Genomic DNA, 21597 nt, shown 5'->3' on the forward strand with positions numbered 1-21597 from the left:
GGAATGGCCAAGAAAAGGTTACCCAGAGGTCAGACATAAAACCCAGCTCTAACCCTACCCTTTGGCCTGCTCAAAACCCTTCCTGACCCCTGTCCCTGCCACCCCCAGGATGAAGTCCAAGGAGCTTGGCCTGGCATTCATAGACATTCAGGACAGCGCTGCCCAAAGGCACTTTCTGCAATGATGGTAGTGTTCTCTATCTGCGTTTTCTGGTATGGCAGCCAGTAGCCATGTGGCTACAGAGCACTTAAAACGTGACTAGTGTGACTGAGGAAGTGAATTTTTAATTTCAGTTCATTTAAATTTAAATAGCCATGCTTGTCTAGTGACTACCACGTTGGACAACACCGCTGCAAGGACTATGCCCAGCTTTCCAGCTAAACCTGCCCCCAAAGCCTCTTCAGCAAAGGTAGCAAGGCTTTACCACCTGTCCCCGGCACCAGGCTGCTTCCTACTTCCTGGCCTTTGTCCATGCCATGCCCCTGCCTAGAACACCATCCCTTCCCCTGCCCCAATTCTCTCAGACCCAGCTCAGTTTCCACCTTCCGTGTGCAGAGCCTTGAAGGGGGTCATGGATTTGGGTGGACTGATTAAAATGCCCCTTCCCCATTCTACTTCATTTATGTAATGTAAAGCCATGCTGGTGACAGTTGTACTGCCGCTTCTGAGAGCCCCGGAGAGAGGGACATAGCTCTGGCCCAGGAACCTAAGGCTTCAAGAGAAGGACCCTCCAGCCCAGGGTCCACAGAGGGAAACTGAGATACAGGATGGGCTCAGAGGGTCAGAAAAGTCAAGTGCAGTGCTGAGTATCAGATTCCCAATTCCCTGCCTCTTGTCCCCACAAGGAGAGAGGGGAGGGCAGGAGCTAGTCTCTGTCCTTCCCCACCAGACCCCTGATGGAGGAGCCCTCATTCTTCCTGGGACCCCAGGCCAGGAGTCTTAAGGCAGGCAGCCCAGCATCCTACCCTTCCACTGAAGGGGAACAAAAATCAAACAGGAGACCAAAAGCTGGGAGCTTCTTGGAGCTCCTTAGTGAGAGGAGGCAGCAGCTCCAAACCAAGTCACCTTTATTAAACTCATCCAATGTGTGTGCACGTGTTTGTGTGCGCCTGCGCGCGCGCGCACGTACTGATGTAAGCACATACTTCAGGCCTGGGGCACCACCCCATACAGCTGGTGGGGAAGTAGCTTCTGTTTCTCGTTGCAACTGTAGATCCATCGGGGGCGGACAAAGGCCAGGGAGGGGTTGTCCATCAGGGCCTGCAAGGCGGGGTGAGGGTGCAAATATGACTGTGAGAGTGAGAAGGGGACAGTGGGGATGTGGCTCAGGCTCTCCCCATCCCTGCCCCTCAGGGACTCACCTCCTCAAAGCTGGGGTCCCACTCCTGTGCGGTGATCACAAACTGGACCCGGTTGCTCATATAGTCCTCAAGCTCCCTGGTGGGAGAGAAGAGGCAGAGGGGGCATCAGGGAATTGGTGTGCCCTCTGTCAACACTCCCTGCTATTCCCCCCTCTTGGATGCCAATAGATCCCCCATTCCCTCATATACCCATCTTGCCATTGCCACAGTAACAATGGTTTCCCCTATCACTAATCCTCATCTCGGCCCTTTCAGATGGGGGCAGTGATCTTCACTTTAAAGCAGAGGAATCCAAGAGGGGAGGCAGGGTGTCCAGGGCTGCCCAGCACAGAGGGCAGGGCTGGTATCCAAGCCCCATGGCCTGTGCCCATGCTGCCAGGCATGCCCCTCCCTGACCTCCAGATCATCTTCCTTCCCACAGCCTCCCACTCCTCCCACCATATCCCCGAGCCCACCCCGACCCCTGGTGACTCTGACCCGTTGAAGGCTGTGACGTATCGAATGAGCTTCCGTCGCTCATCCCCAGGGAACTCCCCATACAGGAAGAAGTGTTTGCCCTGGAAGAAGTCTGCAGGAGAGAGGTGGGAGGGGACAGGTGAGGCCACCAGGGTTCCCAGGCCCCAGCAGGGGTGACAGAACACTTGGGGCCAAGATAGGGAGGCTGATGCTGAGGAGAGGTGTGTTCACGCCCGGGTGGAGAATCATTGACAAGACCAGCCCAGAGACCCATCAAAGCCTTCCAGGGAGACTTAGTTTTGTTTTAACGGTAAAATGCACAACTACTGTTATTGCAACTTGCATGGTCCATGACGGAACCTCAGACAGGCTGCTGATGGTTGAGAACTTAATAGCCAGCCACTTCTTCCCCTTGGCTTTCTCAGTTCCTCTCAACCAGTGCTTTCTCTCGCTCTGACCTTTGGCATGGCTCTTTCTTCTTCCCATTTTAATGGTTTTTCAGGCCATCGATTTGCTCGTTATGGGTTGAATTGTGTCCCCCCAAAATAAGTACTGAAATCCTGGCCACTATACCTATACATAGAGCCCTGGTGGCGCAGTGGTTAAGTACTACAGCAAACTACAGCTGCTAACCAAAAGGTCAGCAGTTCGAATCCACCAGCTGCTGCTTGGAAACCCTTTGGGGCAGTTCTACTCTCTCCTATAGGGTCGCTATGAGTCAAAATCGACTTGACAGCAATGGGTTTGTGTTTTTTTTTTTTTTTTTTGGTTGGTTATACCTATACAGGTTATCAGGAGGGATCATTCCCTGGAGAAGGACATTAAGCTTGGTAAAGTAGAGGGTCAGCGAAAAAGAGAAAGACCCTCAACCAGATGGATGGAAAGTGGCTGTAACAATGGGCTCAAGCATAACAACTGAGGATGGCGCAGAACTGGGCAGTGTTTCATTCTATTGTCACTGAGTCGAAACCGACCTGACGGCACCTAACAACAATACACCTATACGACCCTGTTCAGAAATAGGATTCTCTATGGTATGTTAATAAGGTCATACCGTAGCAGGGTGGGTTCTAAATCTAATCACTTCTTAGTTATAAAAAGTGCAGAAGGGATACAGGGACACACAGAGAGAAGACAGAGACAGATACATCCACAAGGACTGCCGGCAGCTACTAGAAGCTAAAACTGACATGCAAGGACTTTCCCCTAGAGCCATGCCCAGAATTTGGACTTCTAGCCTCCTGAACCATGAGAAAATAAATTTGCTCTTTCAAGCCACCCACTTGTGGTGTTTGTGTTACGGCAGCACTAGGAAACTAAGACACCCCTTTTGGGGCTTTGGAGGTTCACGGTACTTCCTGCCCATCACGCATCAGGAGCTAGGTGGAAATGGCTCTTCCAGGGGCCACTGACTGCTGAGTCTGCTGAGACCCGACTTCCTTTCTTCTTCTCCCTCCATCTCAACTGCAGAGGCTCTTACTCCCCACATCCCACACCCTCCTGCAGAGTTTTCCTGTTTGCTTTGGTTCTTATTCTTTTACGTCAGAAAAGCAAACACACACACACACAACCTGCGCACACAGCATCCACTCCAGGTGACGAATACTGATGAAACGAATATTCTTGTGACCACCACCTAGGTCCTGACAGACATCAGTGCTCGGGCCCCCCACAGACCAAAAGAACTGAATCTAGACGTCTGTAGTTTTTAAAAGTGCCCCCCCTCCCCCACCCAGGTGACTCTGAAGACTGTGGGAGGGGCCATTCACACTTGGAATGGGCTGGGCTGCAATGGGGTGATAGGCAGGAAGTCGGGAAGCAGGACAGAGAGGACATCACAGAAAGGATGCTAAAGGAAGGGGAAGGAGCCTGGGAGAAGGAGGTGGCAAAGGCAGGGAGTAGGTGGGTGAAGGAGAAGGGACACTAGTCCTAGGGACAGGTGTGATCCCAGGGGGACAGCAGTGATCCCAGGGCTGGTGGGGAGAGCACGTCACAGCTGAGAGGGACAAATCCCACTTTAGGAGGGAGGGAAGGAGTTCCAACCTGGAAGCTCGGGAACTGGCAAGGTAGGAGACTCTGGGTGCTCCTCGTTGTCTGTGTTCTCATCTGTGGAGCCTGCGTATGGGTCCTCGCCATTTTCCTCCTGGCCTGCGGGCTGCCTCTGCTGCCTCTGCTTGGCCACCCTGGGAAGCCGAGAGGGGTGGGAGATCAGCATGCAGACCCTACACCCAAGGCCGGAGCCACTCTAACCCCCAACCCCAACCCTACCTTCTCAGCTCGTCCTCGGTGTCCCCAGCATCTTCTGCCCCATTGTCCTGACCTTCTGCAAGTGGATGCTTAGTCACACAAGGTACCTATCTTGTCTTTGGGGAAACTGGCAATCCTCCCTCTTAGTATCACATTTGAGCACAGACCCAGGCACCCCAACCCCTAATCTCAAGTGTCCTCCAGATCTACTTGTTCAGACCCTGAGTGCCTCCTCCCCCAGACCCAGGAGTCCCGGCCCCCAGTTCCCCCATCCCTCAGACCCAGGAGTCCAGGCCCCCAGTCCCCCCATCCCTCAGACCCAGGAGTCCAGGCCCCAGCCCTTTCCTCCCTCAAACCCAGGAGTCCAGGCCCCCAGGCCCCTCCTCCCTCAGACCCAGGAGTTCAGGCCCCCAGGCCCCTCTTCCCTCAGACCCAGGAGTCTAGGCCCCAGCCCTTTCCTCCCTCAGACCCAGGAGTTCAGGCCCCCAGGCCCCTCTTCCCTCAGACCCAGGAGTCCCGGCCCCCAGTCCCCCCATCCCTCAGACCCAGGAGTCCAGGCCCCAGCCCTTTCTTCCCTCAGACCCAGGAGTCCCGGCCCCAGCCCTTTCTTCCCTCAGACCTAGGAGTCCAGGCCCCAGCCCTTTCCTCCCTCAGACCCAGGAGTTCAGGCCCCCAGTCCCCCCATTCCTCAGACCCAGGAGTCCAGGACCCAGCCCCCTCCTCCCTCAGATGCAGGAGTTCAGGCCCCCAGTCCCCTCCTCCCTCAGATGCAGGAGTTCAGGCCCCCAGTTCCCCCATCCCTCAGACCCAGGAGTCCTGGTCCCCAGTCCCTTCCCGCTCAGTGTCTGACCTGACCGTTCCCCCTCAGTGTCAGAATTCTCCTGGGCCCCTGGTGTGGCTGGTTTGGCCTCTTCAGGGGCTGGGGACCTCTGGGGTGAGCTGGGTCCTGCTGCCTGAGGGGGCTTGGTTTTGGTCTGGGGGCGCTAAGGAGGGAAAGTGGGACAGATGAGTGGGCACGGTCACCAGGGGCAGGGGCAGGGGCAGCAGGGGTGTGAGTGTTGGGGGTATGTATGCCAGAGGCATCAGACCTTGTGAGAAAGCCTAGGGGCTTCATCCCCACTGGTGGCACTGTGAGAGTCCCCCTCATCCTCGCTGCTTGAGCCTGGCCCCGCCATGAGGTACCTGGGGAGAAATGAGGCCTCAGACAAACAGGACATCGAGCCGCCTGGGGAGGTGGATAGGGGCCTCAGGGAGCAGCAACCACTAGCATTTACTAAATTCTCACTCAGGGCCTGATCACGGTCTTTCTCCCACTCTGACCCTCCCCCAGCTCAGGAAGGGCCCCACCGACCCCTAAGCACCCCAGCCACCCATGCCAGAGACCTGAGCGCACCCTGGGCTTCCCTTTCCTCTTGGGGAAGAAATGCTCCTTTTCAGAAAGGAGAAAAAAAATCAGAAATAATTTTCCCCTTTGAGAATCAGATTCTCATTAGGGATGTCTGCCAGTGAAGATAAAAGTCCCCAAGCAAGAACATTTTCAAAGACCTTGACACCACATTCATGGTTCCTTAAGCCACTAGCCCTCCAGGAGATAACCCTCCTAGTTCTAATGACAACAGCTAGCACTGATTTGGGACTTCTAGGGGCGCAAGCGGTTAACATGCTCAGCTGCTAAACAAAAGGTCAGAGGTGTGAGTGTACCCAGAGGCAACTCAGAAGAAAGGCCTGGTGATCTGCTTCTGAAAATTCAGCCACTGATACACATGGGAACGTCATGAGTCAGAACCAACACTGTGGCATTTGTTTTTTGTGCCAGGCACTGTTCTAAACACTTGATAAACCCTGACTCATTGAATCCTGACATAGGTGCTGTTTTTAGCACCATTTTACAAGTGAGGAACCTAAGGCACAGAGATATTGATCAATTTGCCTAAAATCACAATGCACAATAAGTGCCAGAGGCAAACACGTTGGCTTTTCTTTCCTGGTACACACAGTAGAATGGTTTTTCAAATGAACTGGTAGTTTCAAAGCTGGTGAAACACTGTTCTGATAAGTCACATTCATTGTAAAATGGTGGCTCATGGGAAATTCAGGGGATTTAAAGTTAAAGCCCTCCGCCCATCTGTGGCAGTCGTTGAAACAGAACAAGGGCATGCTGCATGGTTTAAAGTCAGGAAAGGTGTGCGTCAGGGTTGCATTCCCTCACCATACATATTCAATCTGTATGCTGAGCAAATAATCTGAGAAGCTAGACTATATGAAGAAAAATGGGGCATCAGGCTTGGAGGAAGACTCATCAACAACCTGCGTTATGCAGATGGCACAACCTTGACTGCTGAAAGTGAAGAGGACTTGAAGCACTTACCGATGAAGATCAAAGACCACAGCCTTCAGTATGAGTTACTCCTCAACATGAAGAAAACAAAAATCCTCACAACTGGACCAATAAGTAACATGATAAATGGAGAAAAGATTGAAGTCATCAAGGATTTCATTTTACTTGAATCCACAATCAACTCCCATGAAAGCAGCAGTCAAGAAATCAAAGGATGTGAAAGGGCCACATAAACCAGAGACTACATCAGCCTGAGACTAGAAGAACTAGATGGTGGCCAGCTACAACCAATGACAGCCCTGACAGGGAATACAACAGAAAACCCCTGAGGCAGCAGGAAAGCAGTGGGATGGAGACCCCAAATTCTCGTAAAAAGACCAGACTTAATGGTCTGACTGAGACTAGAAGGACCTCGGTGGTCATGGCCCCCAGACCTTCTGTTGGCCCAGGACAAGAACCATTCCCAAAGCCAACTCTTCCGAGAGGGACTGGACTGGACAATGGGATGTGGAGAGGGATGCTGGTGAGGAGTGAGCTTCTTGGATCAGGTGGACATTTGAGACTATGTTGGCATCTCCTGTCTGGAGGTGAGATGAGAGGGTAGAGTGGGTTAGAAGTTGGCGGAATGGACACGAAAAGAGAGAGTGGAGGGAGGGAGTGGGCTGTTTCATTAGGGGGAGAGCAATTGGGAGTATGTAGCAAGGTGTATGTAAGTTTTTGTGTGAGAGACTGACTTGATTTGTAAACTTTCACTTAAAGCACAATAAAAATTAAAAAAAAAAAAAAGGATGTATTGCATTGGGCAAATGTGCTACAAAAGACCTCTTGAAAGTGTTAAAAAGCAAAGATGTCACCTTGAAGACTAAGGTGGCCCAGACCCAAGCCATGGTGTTTTCAATTGCCTCATATGCCTGTGGAAGCTAGACAATGAATGAGGATGACTGAAGAAGAATTCATACCTTTGAATTATGGTGTTGTCGAAGAATACTGAATATACCATGAACTGCCAAAATAACAAAGAAATCTGTCTTGGAAGAAATACAGCCAGAATGCTTCTTAGAAGCAAGGATGGCGAGACCACATCTCACATACTTTGGACATGTTATGGGGAGGGACCAGTCCCTGGAGAAGGACATCATGCTTGGTAAAGTAGAGGGTCAGCGAAAAAGAGGAAGACTCTCAACAAGATGGACTAACACAGCTGCTGCAACAATGGGCTCAAGCATAACAATTACTGTGAGGGTGGCGCAGGACCGGGCAGTGTTTTGTTCTGTTGTACACAGGGTCGCTATGAGTTGGAACTGACAGCATCTAACAACACCACCACCCCATCTGTCAGTTTGTTGTACTGTGGTGGCTTTCATGTTGCTGTGATGCTGGAAGCTATGCCACTGGTATTTCAAATATCAGCAGGGTCACCCTGGTGGACATGTTTCAGTGAAGCTTCCAGACTAAGACGGACTGGGAAGAAGCACCTGGTGATCAGCTTCTGGAAAAACTGGCCCCTGAAAACGTTATGGATCACAACAGACTACTGTCTGACTGGCTTGCTTTGGATATGTCACCATGAGGGACCAACTGCTAGAGCGTGACATCACGTTTGGTGAAGTAGAGGGATAATAAGGGTGAAAAGACCCTTGGTGACATGGACGGGCATAAGTGCCACAACAATGGGACTTGAACATGCTGGCGATTCTGAAGATGACTCAGGACCAGGCAATGTTTCATTCTGTTGTACATAAGGTCGCCATGAGTCCAGTCGACTTGACCGTAGCTATCTATCTACTCAAAGTTGAAGCAGTTGACTGAAGAATCAGCAGTAGGTTTACTAAGCTTTTTCTTCAAGGTGCTTTGTATTTGAAAACTAAAAACATCTCAATTTGTGATTATGGTGGCGAGAGCTACTCCCTTCGAGTATCCCTACTATAGTCAAATTTCTTAAATATAAGGTGTTTTCTAAATTTTTTCTGCCAAATCCAAAGGTGTTTATCTTTTTCTTTCATGTCCTCCTTCACCCAGACAGAGAATGATCCAAATTCAGCCCCTTCTGCCCATGAAATATCCCCCATCTACCCTTTCTTTCCAGCTCTGCAGCCCCAGCCTATTCCGGGGTCTCCCCTCAGTTTCCTCACCACTCTGTCCCTCTCAACAGCCCCAGGGGATCTTTCTAAGTATGCTGCCCTGCTCTGCTCAAGCCTTCCCTCGCTCCCTATCACCCAGAGAGGAGGCCCTTGGACCCAAGTGGCCTTCAGAATTTTGAATTTGTCAGATTTTAGAGAGGCAAAGTAGCAGGTACTCCGAGCATTACAGGACACCCCGCGGGCGTCTGGGACACAGCCCCATCGTCAGGCCAGTTGATAGTTCCGTACTAAGTAGCATGACATGCTTGATGGGATGCACAAAGCCCATAAATAGCCCCCCTTCAGTTCAGGATGACAGTGTAGCCAAGTGAGCTTGCACCAAACCCAGGAAAGCACTCTCAGCTTCCGGAGCCGTCTGGGTTCCTGACCTACAGATAAGGGGCTGTGGACCTGGATGGAGCCAGCTCCTTTCTGAGCCAATCACCTCCCTCTAGTCTCTCTTCCCCCACACAGATCACCTCTCAGGTACACCAGGCACAGCCCACTTCCGAACAAGCCAAGGCCTTGTCCTCTCTCCCTAGGACTAGGACTCAAGTGTGCCCTCCCGTCCACAGATCTGGTCCTGCCCTTGCCCAGCTCAAAAGCTTCCCATGGCTCCCACTGCCTCAGCTTCATCTCCTTCCACGTCCTGCCTCCCACTGCAAGCTCAGTGCCACCTGCTCCCTGTCACAGCAGACCCCAGGCTGACCCCAACCTCATCTCCTTGGCCCAGCATGCCCCCTGCCTCTGTTCGGCCTGGAAAACCTCTTCTCGTCCTTTAAGACCCCCGACTCAGACCGGCTGTGCTGCCCCCATGCTCCTCTAAGCTGCTTTATAACAAGTCTGACCCCCTCATCAAGGTGAGATCCCTTTGAGGGCAGGGCTCAGGTCTGTCCCTATCTGGGTCCCCAGCAGGATCCAGCCAACCTGGCACCAAGCAGAAGCCCAGGTACTTGCTCTGAATGAGGGTAAATGGGCTTAACATTCCGCACTCCCACCACCCCTGGGCCTTTGCACATGCTGTTCCTCCAGCCTGAAATGCCCTTTTCCTTCTCCACTAAACGTACTGCACAGAGCCTTCTGTGACCCTTCCAGGCAAGCCCGCCCTCCCTCTTCTGGGGTCCTCCAGCCCTTGCCCCCTCCTCTCAGAAGCCACAAACTCTGGGCTGGGACTGCCCATGTTCTCCACCGGCAGGCCTCAGTCTGGTTTCTCTCTGGATCCCTGGCATTGCCCAATCAGGGATGAGGGCCAGAGGTGGTGTGTGCGTGCCATGTGTGAGCAGTGAAGCCTCACCTCCGGGAGGGCAGCCGCCGACGCATGCGGTGACAGTCCAGCACCCACTCCTTACGCACAATCCGGCCGCCAAGGCCTAGGACCTGGCTGTACTTGGGGGTGTTGGCAAAGGCACAGCTGGTGGGAGGCAGAATGGAGGGAGGTCAGTCAGGTATGATCTGAGGGGTGAAAAAGAAAGAGAGAGACAGGGAGACAGAGAAGATGGAGAGATGCGGAAGAGAAACACATAAGATGCAAGATATAGACAGATATAGGAAAGGCAGGAAATGAGATAGGGAAACTGAGGGAGAGATGTAGGAAATAGAAAAAGAGAAAGAGGCAGGAGATACAGACAGCCGAGGAGACAGAGACACAGAAAGACATGCAAACAGACAGGACAGCAAGATGGTGGAGACAGGGCAACAGGGGACAACCTGGCAGGGAGCATGGGGAGACGGCTTACATGAGGTGGGTGCTGTCTGGAGTCCAGTCTGGCCGATACTTGGCCCCTAGCTCTAGAGCCTTGTCCCGGAGCTCTGAGCGGAAGGGGTTCTGGAAGCCACTCAGCACCACCACCGCACCATGAAGGATCTTGCCCAGCTCCTGGGGGCCAGATTGGGGTCCCTTGAGCTCGGTGCCTTCTCTTGGGGACTTCTCTGGCTCTGCCCTCTGTCCTGGGGCAGGGACTGGAGCCGTGGCTGGGGTGCGGGCGGGAGTTGGCACTGGGGAAAGCAAGGAATAGAGGTTCTGTTAGTACCAGCCATCCTGGGATGAAGTCTCAGCCCCTTCCTCCCTCAGACCCAGGAGTCCAGGCCCCAGCCCCCTCCTCCCTCAGACCCAGGAATCCAGGTCCCCAGCCCCGTCTCCCTTAGACCCAGGAGTCCAGGCCCCCAGTGCCCTCCTCCCTCAGACCCTGGGGTCCAGGCAACCAGCTGTCTTCTCCCTCAGACCCAGGAGTCTAGGCCCCCAGCCCTTTCCTCCCTCAGACCTACAAGTATGGGCCCCCAGACCCTCCTCCCTCAAACCCAGGAATCCAGGCCCTCAGCCCCCACTCCTCAGACCCATGGATCCATGCCCCCAGCCCCCTCCTCCCTCAGACCCAGGAGTCTAGACCCCCGGCTCCTTCCTCCTCCAGGATACAGCTCCAGTCCCCAGCCCCTTTTTCCCATGGGAACAAGGCATCTGTTTTGCTCACGTTTGGGTCTCTTGAGCACGGGTGGTGAGGGCTGGGCTGATGGTTTGCTAGGGTTCTTCTGTTCTTCTTGGTTCAAATCCAACTTCCTCTTCCCCTTGGGAGACTCCTGAGGCTGAGGGGACAGGGATGGGTGAGTTCTTCAGCTTCTCTCCTCTTTTTCCACCCAACCAGAGTTTGATGGTCTCACCTTGGTAGTACTACCTACACCCCTGGAAGCCAGGGGGGCTGAGGCAGCAGGGCTAGAGGCCTGAAGTGTAACAGCTGCGTAGCTGGGTCCTGCCTGGTCACTGGCTGTGGCTAGAGGGAAAACAATGAGGCAGCTGGGCCCTGAGACCTTATAACTCCTATCCACTGGACATGGAGTATAATCCCCCAAACCCACCAGTGTTCCAGTTCCCTCCTCCCTCAGGCCCAGGAGTCTGGGCCCCCAGCCCCCTCTTCCCTCAGACAAGAGTCCAAGGCCTAGCCCCCTCGTCCCTTAGACCCAGGAGTCTACGCCCCAGCTCCCTCCTCCCTCAGACCCAGGAATCCACGTCCCTATCTCCTCTTCCCTCGGACCCAGGAGTCCAGGTCCCCAGCCCCCTTCTCCCTCAGACCCAGGAGTCTAGACCCTCAGCCCCCTTCTCCCTCAGACCCAGAAGTCCAGACCCCGAGCCCCCTCCTCCCTCAGACCCAGGAGTCCATGCCTCCAGCCCCATCCTCCCTCAGACCCAGGCTACTGGTCTTCCCCATTTACCTGGGGATGTCTTGTTGACCCGGCTGAAGAAAAGAGCCCCTGGTCTCAAGGAGTTGCCACCCTCGTCCTCCTCCTTCACTCGGAACTGGCCGAGCTTGGTTACCTTCTAAGGTCCCGCAAGGTCAGTGCAGCAGGTGGGCTGTCAGTAGACGGGGGTGAAGGGGTGGGGAGAAGGAAAGGCTCTAGGGGGTGGTAGGTAGAACTTACCTGGGATGAAGCCTCTGCCTCATCTTTGTCTGGGGGGCTGTGAAACCGAACAAAACTCAGGCCGTACGGGGAGTCCTGGGAAAGGAGGCGTGGGCGTCAGGAGCCTCTAGCCATGGCCTTTCTGAGACCCTAGAGGCCTAGCCCCAAGCTCCTTTAACAAAGGGAAAACGCTTTTCTGGCTCTTTCCTTCTCCTGGACACACATGTCTAGGGAGGTGCCTCAGTGACAATGACAATGGTAATAATATCAAGCTGTTACTGGTACTAACTCTGGCTGAGGTGAGACTCCCAAGTTATACACATCAGCTCATTCACCCCTCACAACAATGGGCCAAGATGTCTGGGTGTCTACGGGAGGCTACTCCCACAGGCTGGACTCTTGCCTACGGAGTGAGAGAGTGGGGCCACTTCTGGCCTGGCCCATAGAGTGTCCCACGAGCTCCAGGCTCTTTCTCCTCTGCTGGCTGGATGCAGAGCCAAAGAGGGAAGGAGGCTGGGCCCCTGGATGACCTCATGGAGCTGGATCACTGACACCCAGCTAGGACAGTTACATACACAGCAAGTACCACGCCTTTCTCAGGCGCCACTTCTATCATGTAGTATATTACATAAGTGGGTCTCATTGTTACGGCAGCTGAGCATCCTGTAACCTTCAGCAACCCTATAATGATCAGGAAACTGAGGCCGAGGGAGGTTAAGTTACTTGCCTAAGGTCACACAGCTAAGAACTGGTGTCACCAAGATTTGAACCCAGAGGCCTGACCTCAGAACCCAAAATGTTAACTACTACTAGACCCACCTCTCTAACAGGTCAGCTTCCCCCACCCCCACATTTCTCACCCCTCTAGTTCTCCCCTCCTAGACTCCCTCCAGGAAACTATTGCACCTCACAGGATCCCAAACTCATCTCAGAAACCATGGGGTTGGCTTCCCCATAATCCCATGGGGAAACCAGCTGTCCCATCCTCCCTGCCCCATGGGACTCAGACATGGGCCCCTCCTTAGCTTCCTCCTCCACTAGAACCAAGGAATGTGCACCCCCAGCCCCTGCCCAAGGTACCTTGCTGTAGGGCTGGCTGCAAACAATTTTGACACGGTCCCAGCGCTTCTCGGCTGTTGCCCGGACCAACTTGTCAGGCCCGAAAATTCGAACGCGGTTGGGGTTTGAGCCACTGCGGCTCTCAGAAGGGGACATGAAAGACGAGGTCACCAGAAGGACCTGGTAAGAAAAGACAGGGCACAGTGGATGAGAACCAGGGCTGGCTGGTTTAATCAAGACCTGCTGGGGCTGGGGAGGGAAAGGGAGCCCGAGTACTCTCCAGCCAACAGGGAGTCACTGGAATCCTGCTTGAGCCTGTCTCCTGCCTGGTTTCTGGGCCTCCAGGCCTTCCCTGACACAGGCCCAGCGGGATCTTTCTAACCTCCAGATCTGAACAGTCCTTCTCTACACTTTTCCATAGTCTTCCATTTCTGGCAACATGACCGGCTAGATGTCCTAAAGAACCTCCCAGTAGAGAATGTCCACAATGATCGGCAAAACAGTAAAGCACCTTTTGAAAATGCATGGCTGAGTGGCAGGAACCCAGGGGAATTATCAGAGCACAGAAATGAGAGAGCAGAATCCAGAGAGGTACGGAAGCTGCACTAGCTATTAAGATATGTCTCTCAGCTCCAAACCCACTCTTCTGCACCTGCTCTGCGATGCGAGCCGACTCTGTAAACCACATTTCTGCTTCTGTAGTGGTTAAAGCACTCAGCTGCTAACTGAAAGGTCCGCAGTTTGAACTCACCAGCCACTCCGTGGGAGGAAGTAGTGGCAGTCTGCTTCGGTAAAGATTTACAGCCTTGGAAACACTATGGACAGTTCTGCTCTGTCCTACAGGGTCACTATGAGTTGGAATTGACTGGAACGCAGTGGGGCTTTTTTTTTAGCTGCTCCCCCAAAATAGGGGCTCTACCACTAGAGGGAGCCAGAGGGAGGCTGTAGGCTTGAGGGGAGAAGGGATTTGCGTACGTTCAAATTATCACAGACAATATAAAATAAGTGTGTTTAATAGTTTAAAGAGATAAATGGAGATATTGACAGTATGATGAAGGAACAAGTAACAATCAAAACTGAGCAGGCAGTTCTGAAAAAGAGTGGAATAGCTGTGTGCCCAACGCCAGGGGCTGAACCATGACAGGTCCACGCAATCCCATCCCCTCTACCAGCGCTGTCTAAGGGTGGTCATGTGACCCAGGTCCGGTCAATGCGATGTAAGAGGGGTGCTCCTAGGGCTTCTGGGAAAGACTTTCCTTCTTTACCGAGGAGAAACAGAGGAAGAAAGGGAGCCACTGAATTTGTGTCACTCCATCTCCTCCCCCACTTCCTACTTTGGATGCTACTAGGTAATGGATGGAGCAGCAACAATCATCTTGTGACCATGAGGGCAAATCTAAGCGAACAGACAAGTGCTTACGCAGCAGCCTGACTCTGTTAAACTGCAGATCGACTCTGGCTCTGCCTAATGCTAGACTTCCCTACCAAGGAAACAATCAAGGTCGTTACGCAGTAAGCTCCTTCTAGTTGGGTATATTCTGCTACTTGGTTAGTCTTCTCTTGTCTAATTGATGTGCTATTAAATTAGAAAATACAATCTTTTGCTGAGAAAAGTGAAGACGATAATTGTATGCCTTTTTGTGCCCAGCCCTGACTGTGAAAAGGAAACAACAAAGACAAAATTCTATAGAGGGGAAGTCATCTCCCTGGCCTGAACTATGTTGTTGTTAGGTGCCATCTGAGTAGTTTTTGACTCACAGCAACCCCATCTGACAGAGCAGAACTGCCCTATATGGTTTCCCAGGCTGTAATCTTTATGGGAGGAGAGCGCCAGGTCTTTCTCCCAGAGCCGCTGGGTGGGTTCAAACTGCCAACCTCTCGGTTACCAGCTAAGTCCTTAACCATTGTGCCACCAGGGCTCCTTTAGTCTGGACTAGACTCGTTTATAAAAGATCTGACTTTGACCTGACCAGGGAGCTGAATTTATCATCTAGTGACTAACATGAAGAGGCTTGATTAGCTCACCATCAACGCAACGCAAACTGGGGTCAGCAGCTGTTATCCACACACGAAGAGACAGATTTCCCCTGAATGCACTCTCCTTCCATCCGTTACGAAGAGACAACAAGGCTGGTTGTCAGTCTGTTTATCTAACGTTGTCTTTAAGCCTCCGGATTAAATCTTTAATCTCAAGGCCGTGTTAACCTCAAAGGCTTATGAGTCTCCTTTGAGACTCTGGAGGGGAAAAAACAATGTATTGTTTTGCAGAAAATGGTATTCGTTATTAAACTATGTGCCTAAAACCTAATTCGTAGGGGACATCAACAATGTCCACCCTTGCCCCATCCCTCTTCCTTTTTTTGTTGGTTCTTCCAGCCAAGTCTAGTCTCTAGGTAGAGACTGAACATTGTTAAGTCTCTGGGTCTTTAATTCAGTCTCGGCTAGAAGTTCTAACAGAAACTCGAGACTCCATCAGAAGTTTCATTTAAAAACCCTGAAAGAATAGGAGACTGAGGCACAGGTTGTTTTGAGGCTTTGCGAAGATAAAGGCCTGAGGAAGCCATTGCATCTTGCTAGACAGAGAAGCAAAGGCTAATAAACATTAAGAATCCCTGGGTGGTAGAAACAGTTAACACACTCGGCTGCTAAATGAGAGGTTGCGGGTTCAAGTTCACCCAGAGTTGCCTCAGAAAAAAAGGTCTGCAATCTACGTCCAAAAAATCAGCTACTGAAAACCCTGTGGAGCTTAGTCCTACTCTGGCACATGTGAGGAGTCCCCGTGAGTGAGAATTGACTCAATGGCAACTGGTTAATAAACATTAATATACCAGCTGTGATAAAAAGTTTAGCTAAAACTGCATTTATCCCATTTTTGTCATTATAAAGTACAATTTTGATCTAAATCTATTTGCCAAGAACAGAGAACTTTTTTTTAATAGTTCCAAAGACTGCTGACTTATTATAACCTTGAGGAAAAAAATGTTTGTTATAGGAAACCTCATTTGTTAAAATGTACTTTGTTGAGCAGAAAGAGCACTTGATAAAATTCAACACACATTCATGAAAAAAGCTCTCAACAAACTAGGAAGAGAAAAGACCACCCTCAACCTGACCAAGGACATCTACAAAAAAACCTACAGCGAACGTCATACTCAATGGTGGCAGACTCAACACTTCCCCCTGAGATCAGGCACCAAGTAAGGATGTCCACTCTCTCACCAGTGCTACCTAACACTGGACTAGAGGTGCCGGTTAGTGCAATAAGGTTAGAAAATGGGGAAAAATAACCCATCAAAATTGGAAAGAAAGGAAAGAGTCTTCATTTACAGATAACATGACTGTCTACATAGAAAATCTCACGGAATCTGCACAAAACTACTAGAACCGATATGTAACTTCAGCAAAATCACAGGATGTTAAGTCAATATACAAAAATCAATTGTATTTCTATCATGCCATCAACAAACAACTAGAAAATGAAATTTTAAAATAAGTCATTAAAATAGCATCAACAACTTAGGCAAAAATCAATAATTGATGCAAAAACCAGTGGATGCAAATTTGAGAAGTAACAAGATACATAAAACCAAAAACCTGCTGCCGTCGAGTCAATTCATAGTCTCAAAAGTATTTTCCCACATGACATTTATTAATTACAAGGAGTAAAAGAGTAATTTTACAGTAGAGAAGCCTGGCCGACACCACCTTAACCGAATGGTCCCAGTGAGCCTCGTCAGTAAGGAAGTCAGTCAATAGTCTGTGCCTTGTGATACGACGCACTGAGAAGAACACAACATTCCTTCGGTGGCATTCTGGCTAAAGGTGTAGGACCTAAATTTAATCACGAGGCAACATCAGACATTTTATACAGTAAGTGACGTTTCACAAAGTCCCTGACCTCTACTCTTCAAAAGGGAGTCTCTCAGTGGTGCAAATGGTTAAAGTGTTCGGCTGCCAACCAAAAGGTTGGAGGTTCAAGTCCACCCAGAGGCACTTCAAAAGAAAGACCTAGTGATCTACTTCTGAAAAATCAGCCATTGAAAACCTTATGGAACAACTCGACCAAAGTCTAAATTTTGAGAGCCATTAAAACAAAGTTCAATGAAAAAAAAAAGAAAACCCTATGAAGCACAGTTCTACTCTGATACACATGGGGTCGCTATGAGTCGGAATCCATTTGACGGCAACTGGACTCTCTGAGAGCCCAAAGCTAAAACCATTCTCGAAGCCAACTCTTCAGACTTGACTGTAACAAATAAAATGATACTGGTGACAGCACAACTGGACTAAACCAAAGGCAAAGTAGTTTCCTGAATAAACTGAACACTTCGAAGGCCAGCGTAGCAGGGGCAGGAGTTTGGGGACCATGGTTTCAGGGAACATCTATGTCAATTGGCATAATAAAATCTATCAAGAAAACACTCTGCATCCCACTTTGGAGAGTGGTGTCTGGGGTCTTAAACACTAGCAAGTGGCCACCTAAGATGCATCAATTGGTCTCAACCTACCTGGACCAAAGGAGAATGAAGAACATCAAAGACACAAGGTAATTATGAGCCCAAGAGACAGAAAGGGCCACATAAACCAGAGACTACATCAGCCTGAGACCAGAAAAACTAGATGGTGCCCAGCTACAACCGATGACTGCCCTGACAGGGAACACAAAGAAGAATCCCTGAAGGAGCAGGAGAACAGTGGGATGCAGACCTCAAATTCTCATAAAAAAGACCAGACTTTATGGTCTGACTGAGACTAGAAAGACCCCAGAGGTCACAGTCCCCAGACCTTCTGTTAGCCCAAGATAGGAACCATTCCCAAAGCCAACTCTTCAGACAGGGATTGGACTGGACTTTAAGATAGAAAATGATACTGGTGAGGAGTGAGCCTCTTGGATCAAGTAGACACATGAGACTGTGTGTGTGTAGCTCCTGTCCGGAGGTGAGATGAGAAGGCAGAGGGGGACAGAAGCTGGCTGAATGGACATAGAAATACAGGGTGGAGAGAAGGAATGTGCTGTCTCATTAAGGGGAGAGAAACTAGGAGTACATAGCAAGGTGTACATAAATTTTGTATGAGAGATTGACTTGATTTGTAAACTTTCACTGAAAGCACATTAAAAATTTTAAAAAGAAAATAGAAGAAACACAATAAAAATGTTCACTTTAAAAGTGATTAAGATCATAAATTTTATAATATGTATGTTTTACCACAATAAAAAAAATCTTCAAGAAAAAGTCCTAATTACTAAGTATGAAACGGTCATTTGAAGAATAAAAATTATTTAAAAAACCAAAAAAAAAAAAAAAAAAAGATACTGGTGAGGAGCGTGCTTAGCTCAAGCAGACACGTGAGACTATGTGGGCAGTTCCCATCTGGAGGCGAGATGAGAAGGTAGAGGGGGACAAGAGCTGGTTGAATGACACAGGAAACAGTGAGTGGAGAGAAGGAGTGTGCTGTCACATTGTAGGGAGAGCAACTAGGGTCACATAACAATGTGTGTGTAAGTTTTTGTATGAGAAACTGACTTGAATTGTAAACTTTCACTTAAAGCACGATAAAATTTTTAAAAATCTATACATCTTATTATATGTCAAATACACCTCAATTAAAAGCAGTTTTTCACTACAAGGAAAAAAATGTATCATGTAGAAAACTGGGCTGCTTGTTCTCGTAAACTGGGATGATCACTGGGCTTATTTTTACCTGCCAACATTTTACCGAATAACCAGCTGGCTAACTATGACCTCACAAAGCCAGCTCCAATTCACTCCACCAGTAAGAAGAGGACTGTGCTGAGTCCTTTCGTGTCCAGGGTGCAGCTAAAGGCACTCCTTCTTGAAAAGATTTGTTGCAAATAAAGTGACTTACCGAGGCATCCGCAATCAATGCAGAGTCTCACTTTGCCGTGGCATTTGTGGAGAACCTCTGAGACCCGAGCAAAGCAGGTTTTCTCTCAAGCAGTGACTGGACCGTGGAACAAACAAGGGCCTCTGGTTGTTTCTGTAACCTCTATGCAAACTTGGTTTCTTCCCTTACATGTGCTGTTGCCCTGTGTCTGTTCTTTGTCTCTTTTCACTTGGATGCTCAAGAGGGCACCGAGCAGGTGTGACTCACCCTGAAGCCTAAAGGAAAACACCCGGGCCATCTACTTACCTCGTAGTCTTGCTCTCCACCCCCTCCGGCCGAGCTTCCCACTAGCACCTCCACGAAGGCGGAGCCATCATTCCCGATGTCCACGCTGTGTATCTGCTCCTCCTTCTCCAGCTGCAGGGAAGAGGATAGCCTGCTGTCAATGCCTGCTCTGTCCTTGGGACCTCTGGATAGTGATGATCCCCTTCTGGACCCCATGTCCCCTTGGAATGTCAACTCTGTGAGAGTGGGGGGCCAGGGCTGAGTAGTGCCACTGTGTCCCTGGCACCCAGCACAGGGCTTGGCTGGGAGTTGGAGCTCATGAAAAATGCTGAATGAATGCATAAAACTCCACTCACCACCCTCTTTCACCAACCCCTCCAGATTCTACCAGAACCCCTTACAACGTGCCACCAAGCTCTCCTTGGTAGTGCTCACCAGAGGTATATGTTTGTGCAAATAATCATGCAGACAAATGTCACACCTGCTGCCCTGTCCCCAACCACAGAGGACTCAGTGGGAGCCCCTTGAGGGCAGGGGCCTCGTCTAGGTTTGCTCACCACTGAATCCTGGGTTTGAATTCCAGCCCAGCCACACACTAGTCATATGGCCTTGTCAATTAACCTCTCGGAGCATCAGTTTTCCTCATCTGTAAACTGGGGGTGATCACCAAAGCTACTCTACAGGGCTGTTGTGAGACATACATAACATCATGCATATGAGCGCTGTGGCCACAGGAGGGCGGCATGTAGTAGGCACTCGAACCGCCGTCATTCGGGAGGCATCATCAGTCGATGCTTGATAATTATTTGTTGAGGGGAGGAAAGGCCTACCTCTAGAAGGGCTTCCCCAAAGGATCTGTCATGAAGACATGGAAGGCAGTGCTGGGGTGCGGGCACTTAGGACGGGCGGAGGCAAGTCTCCTGCCCTCCAGCATGGGGCTCTTTTATCACGATTCTAAACACTGAGTTATCAGGGCCCTCAAAGGTCCCTAGCCCACCGCCCCACACGCTCACCTCTCACCGCCTGACCCTCCCACATACTCCACAGCCTCCCAGGCAGGAGGTTCCCCAGACATCGCCTGCACACGGCTACAATCCGGAAGATCCCTACTTGGGAGGCAGGGGCCTGCACTTGGGGGTGAAGCAAGCCTGCTTTCAAATGCAGCATCCCCGCCATGTCTGAGCTGTGCAACCCTGGGTGACATAACCAACCTTGCTGATAGTCAGTTTCCTCACACATGAAAGGGGAGGGTCATCATAATCCTTGTGAAGGGAGCTGAGATGACACAGAATAACAACCACCACCATCACTGCAGCTGACATCTGATTTAGGAGATAATATTGGAGCCATTACTCCCTGTCCTTGAGCATAAAGAATGTGACCCAGCTGGAGCTGAACTCACAAGGACACATCAGCTGGGCCCTGAAGTACATAGACAACACCTAGGACAATCTTGGAAAACATCTTTTATGGAACCTTTCACACAAACAAATCATAAAACTCAGCACAAAAGACCCACACACTTTCCACTCTTAATCTTTTTTTTATGAGTATTTGGTGTGTCTTGGAAGAAGTACACAACCAGAATGCTCCTTAGAAGCAAGGATGGTGAGACTACATCTCACAATCTTTGGACACGTTGTCAGGAGGAGCCAGTCCCTGGAGAAGGACATCATGCTTGGCAGAGGGTCAGCGAAAAAGAAGACCCTCGATGAGACGGATTGACACAGTCACTGAAACGATGGGCTTAAGCATTAAGGATGATTGCGAGGATGGTGCAGGACCAGGCAGGGCTCCATTCCGTCGTACACAGGGCCGCCGTGAGTCAGGACCGACTCGATGGTACCTAACAACAGTGAGCAGTAAGGTTTGTTGGGCCGATGAAGACCTCCTGACTGTCCTTACTGAATTAAACCTGTACCAAAGACTGTTAAGAAAGACAATTCAAAATGTAGAATCACCATGATTTGGCAGTTTTTAGCCAGTCTGTGAAAAGGCGAAGCTTTGAATGGTTTTGCTTATTTGTAATGTTAACATATACTGATGATTCTAAAACGTTCCTTGGACTAGGGCAGACATGGCCCTGGCAGCATGGTCGTCCGTTTTCAAAAACAAAAAACCCAGGGCCGTCGAGTCGATTCCGACCCACAGCGACCCTATAGGACAGGGTGGAACTGCCCGATAGTTTCCAAGGAGCGCCTGGCGGATTCGAACTGCCGACATTTTGGTTAGCAGCCGTAGCACTTAACCACTATGCCACCAGGGTTTCCATCTGTTTTCCCAGTTTTGTTTATTCTGTAATGTATCCTTGGACTCGGGCAGACATGGCTCTGGCAGCAGGCTTGTCTATTTTCCCAGTTTTGCTTATTCTGTAATATTTCCTTGGACTGGGGCAGACATGGCTCTGGCAGCATGCTTGTCCATTTCCTACTTTTGCCTATTTGCACATATGCTGAATAAAACCTTGCTTTTTGCTTTATTGAACTTTGTGATG

General features: G+C 50.4%; 1 protein-coding gene across 3 annotated transcripts in view; it reads right to left on the bottom strand.

The window, feature by feature from the left end:
• Positions 1 to 997: 997 nt before the first annotated feature.
• XRCC1 (X-ray repair cross complementing 1) overlaps positions 998 to 21597 on the bottom strand; it is a 41923-nt gene continuing 21323 nt past the window's right edge. The window contains exons 1-16 of one of the 3 annotated variants that reach the window (XM_064293754.1): positions 20315 to 20949; positions 19125 to 19235; positions 12993 to 13151; positions 11934 to 12008; positions 11727 to 11832; positions 11178 to 11287; positions 10991 to 11102; positions 10259 to 10517; positions 9817 to 9933; positions 5153 to 5246; positions 4915 to 5047; positions 4086 to 4140; positions 3861 to 4000; positions 1839 to 1929; positions 1362 to 1437; positions 998 to 1260 (exon numbers count right to left, since the gene is read on the bottom strand). In XM_064293754.1, the coding sequence (XP_064149824.1) occupies positions 1147 to 1260; positions 1362 to 1437; positions 1839 to 1929; positions 3861 to 4000; positions 4086 to 4140; positions 4915 to 5047; positions 5153 to 5246; positions 9817 to 9933; positions 10259 to 10517; positions 10991 to 11102; positions 11178 to 11287; positions 11727 to 11832; positions 11934 to 12008; positions 12993 to 13151; positions 19125 to 19235; positions 20315 to 20425 (1863 nt within the window). In that variant the 5' untranslated portion in view covers positions 20426 to 20949 and the 3' untranslated portion in view covers positions 998 to 1146. Of the gene's footprint in view, positions 1261 to 1361; positions 1438 to 1838; positions 1930 to 3860; positions 4001 to 4085; positions 4141 to 4914; positions 5048 to 5152; positions 5247 to 9816; positions 9934 to 10258; positions 10518 to 10990; positions 11103 to 11177; positions 11288 to 11726; positions 11833 to 11933; positions 12009 to 12992; positions 13152 to 19124; positions 19236 to 20314; positions 20950 to 21597 lie in introns of those variants that run through there. The other 2 variants (XM_003406226.4, XM_064293755.1) reach the window with 2 other exon arrangements.

This window comes from Loxodonta africana, chromosome 11 (assembly GCF_030014295.1).
Source record: "Loxodonta africana isolate mLoxAfr1 chromosome 11, mLoxAfr1.hap2, whole genome shotgun sequence".
NCBI classification, from domain to species: Eukaryota; Metazoa; Chordata; class Mammalia; order Proboscidea; family Elephantidae; genus Loxodonta; species Loxodonta africana.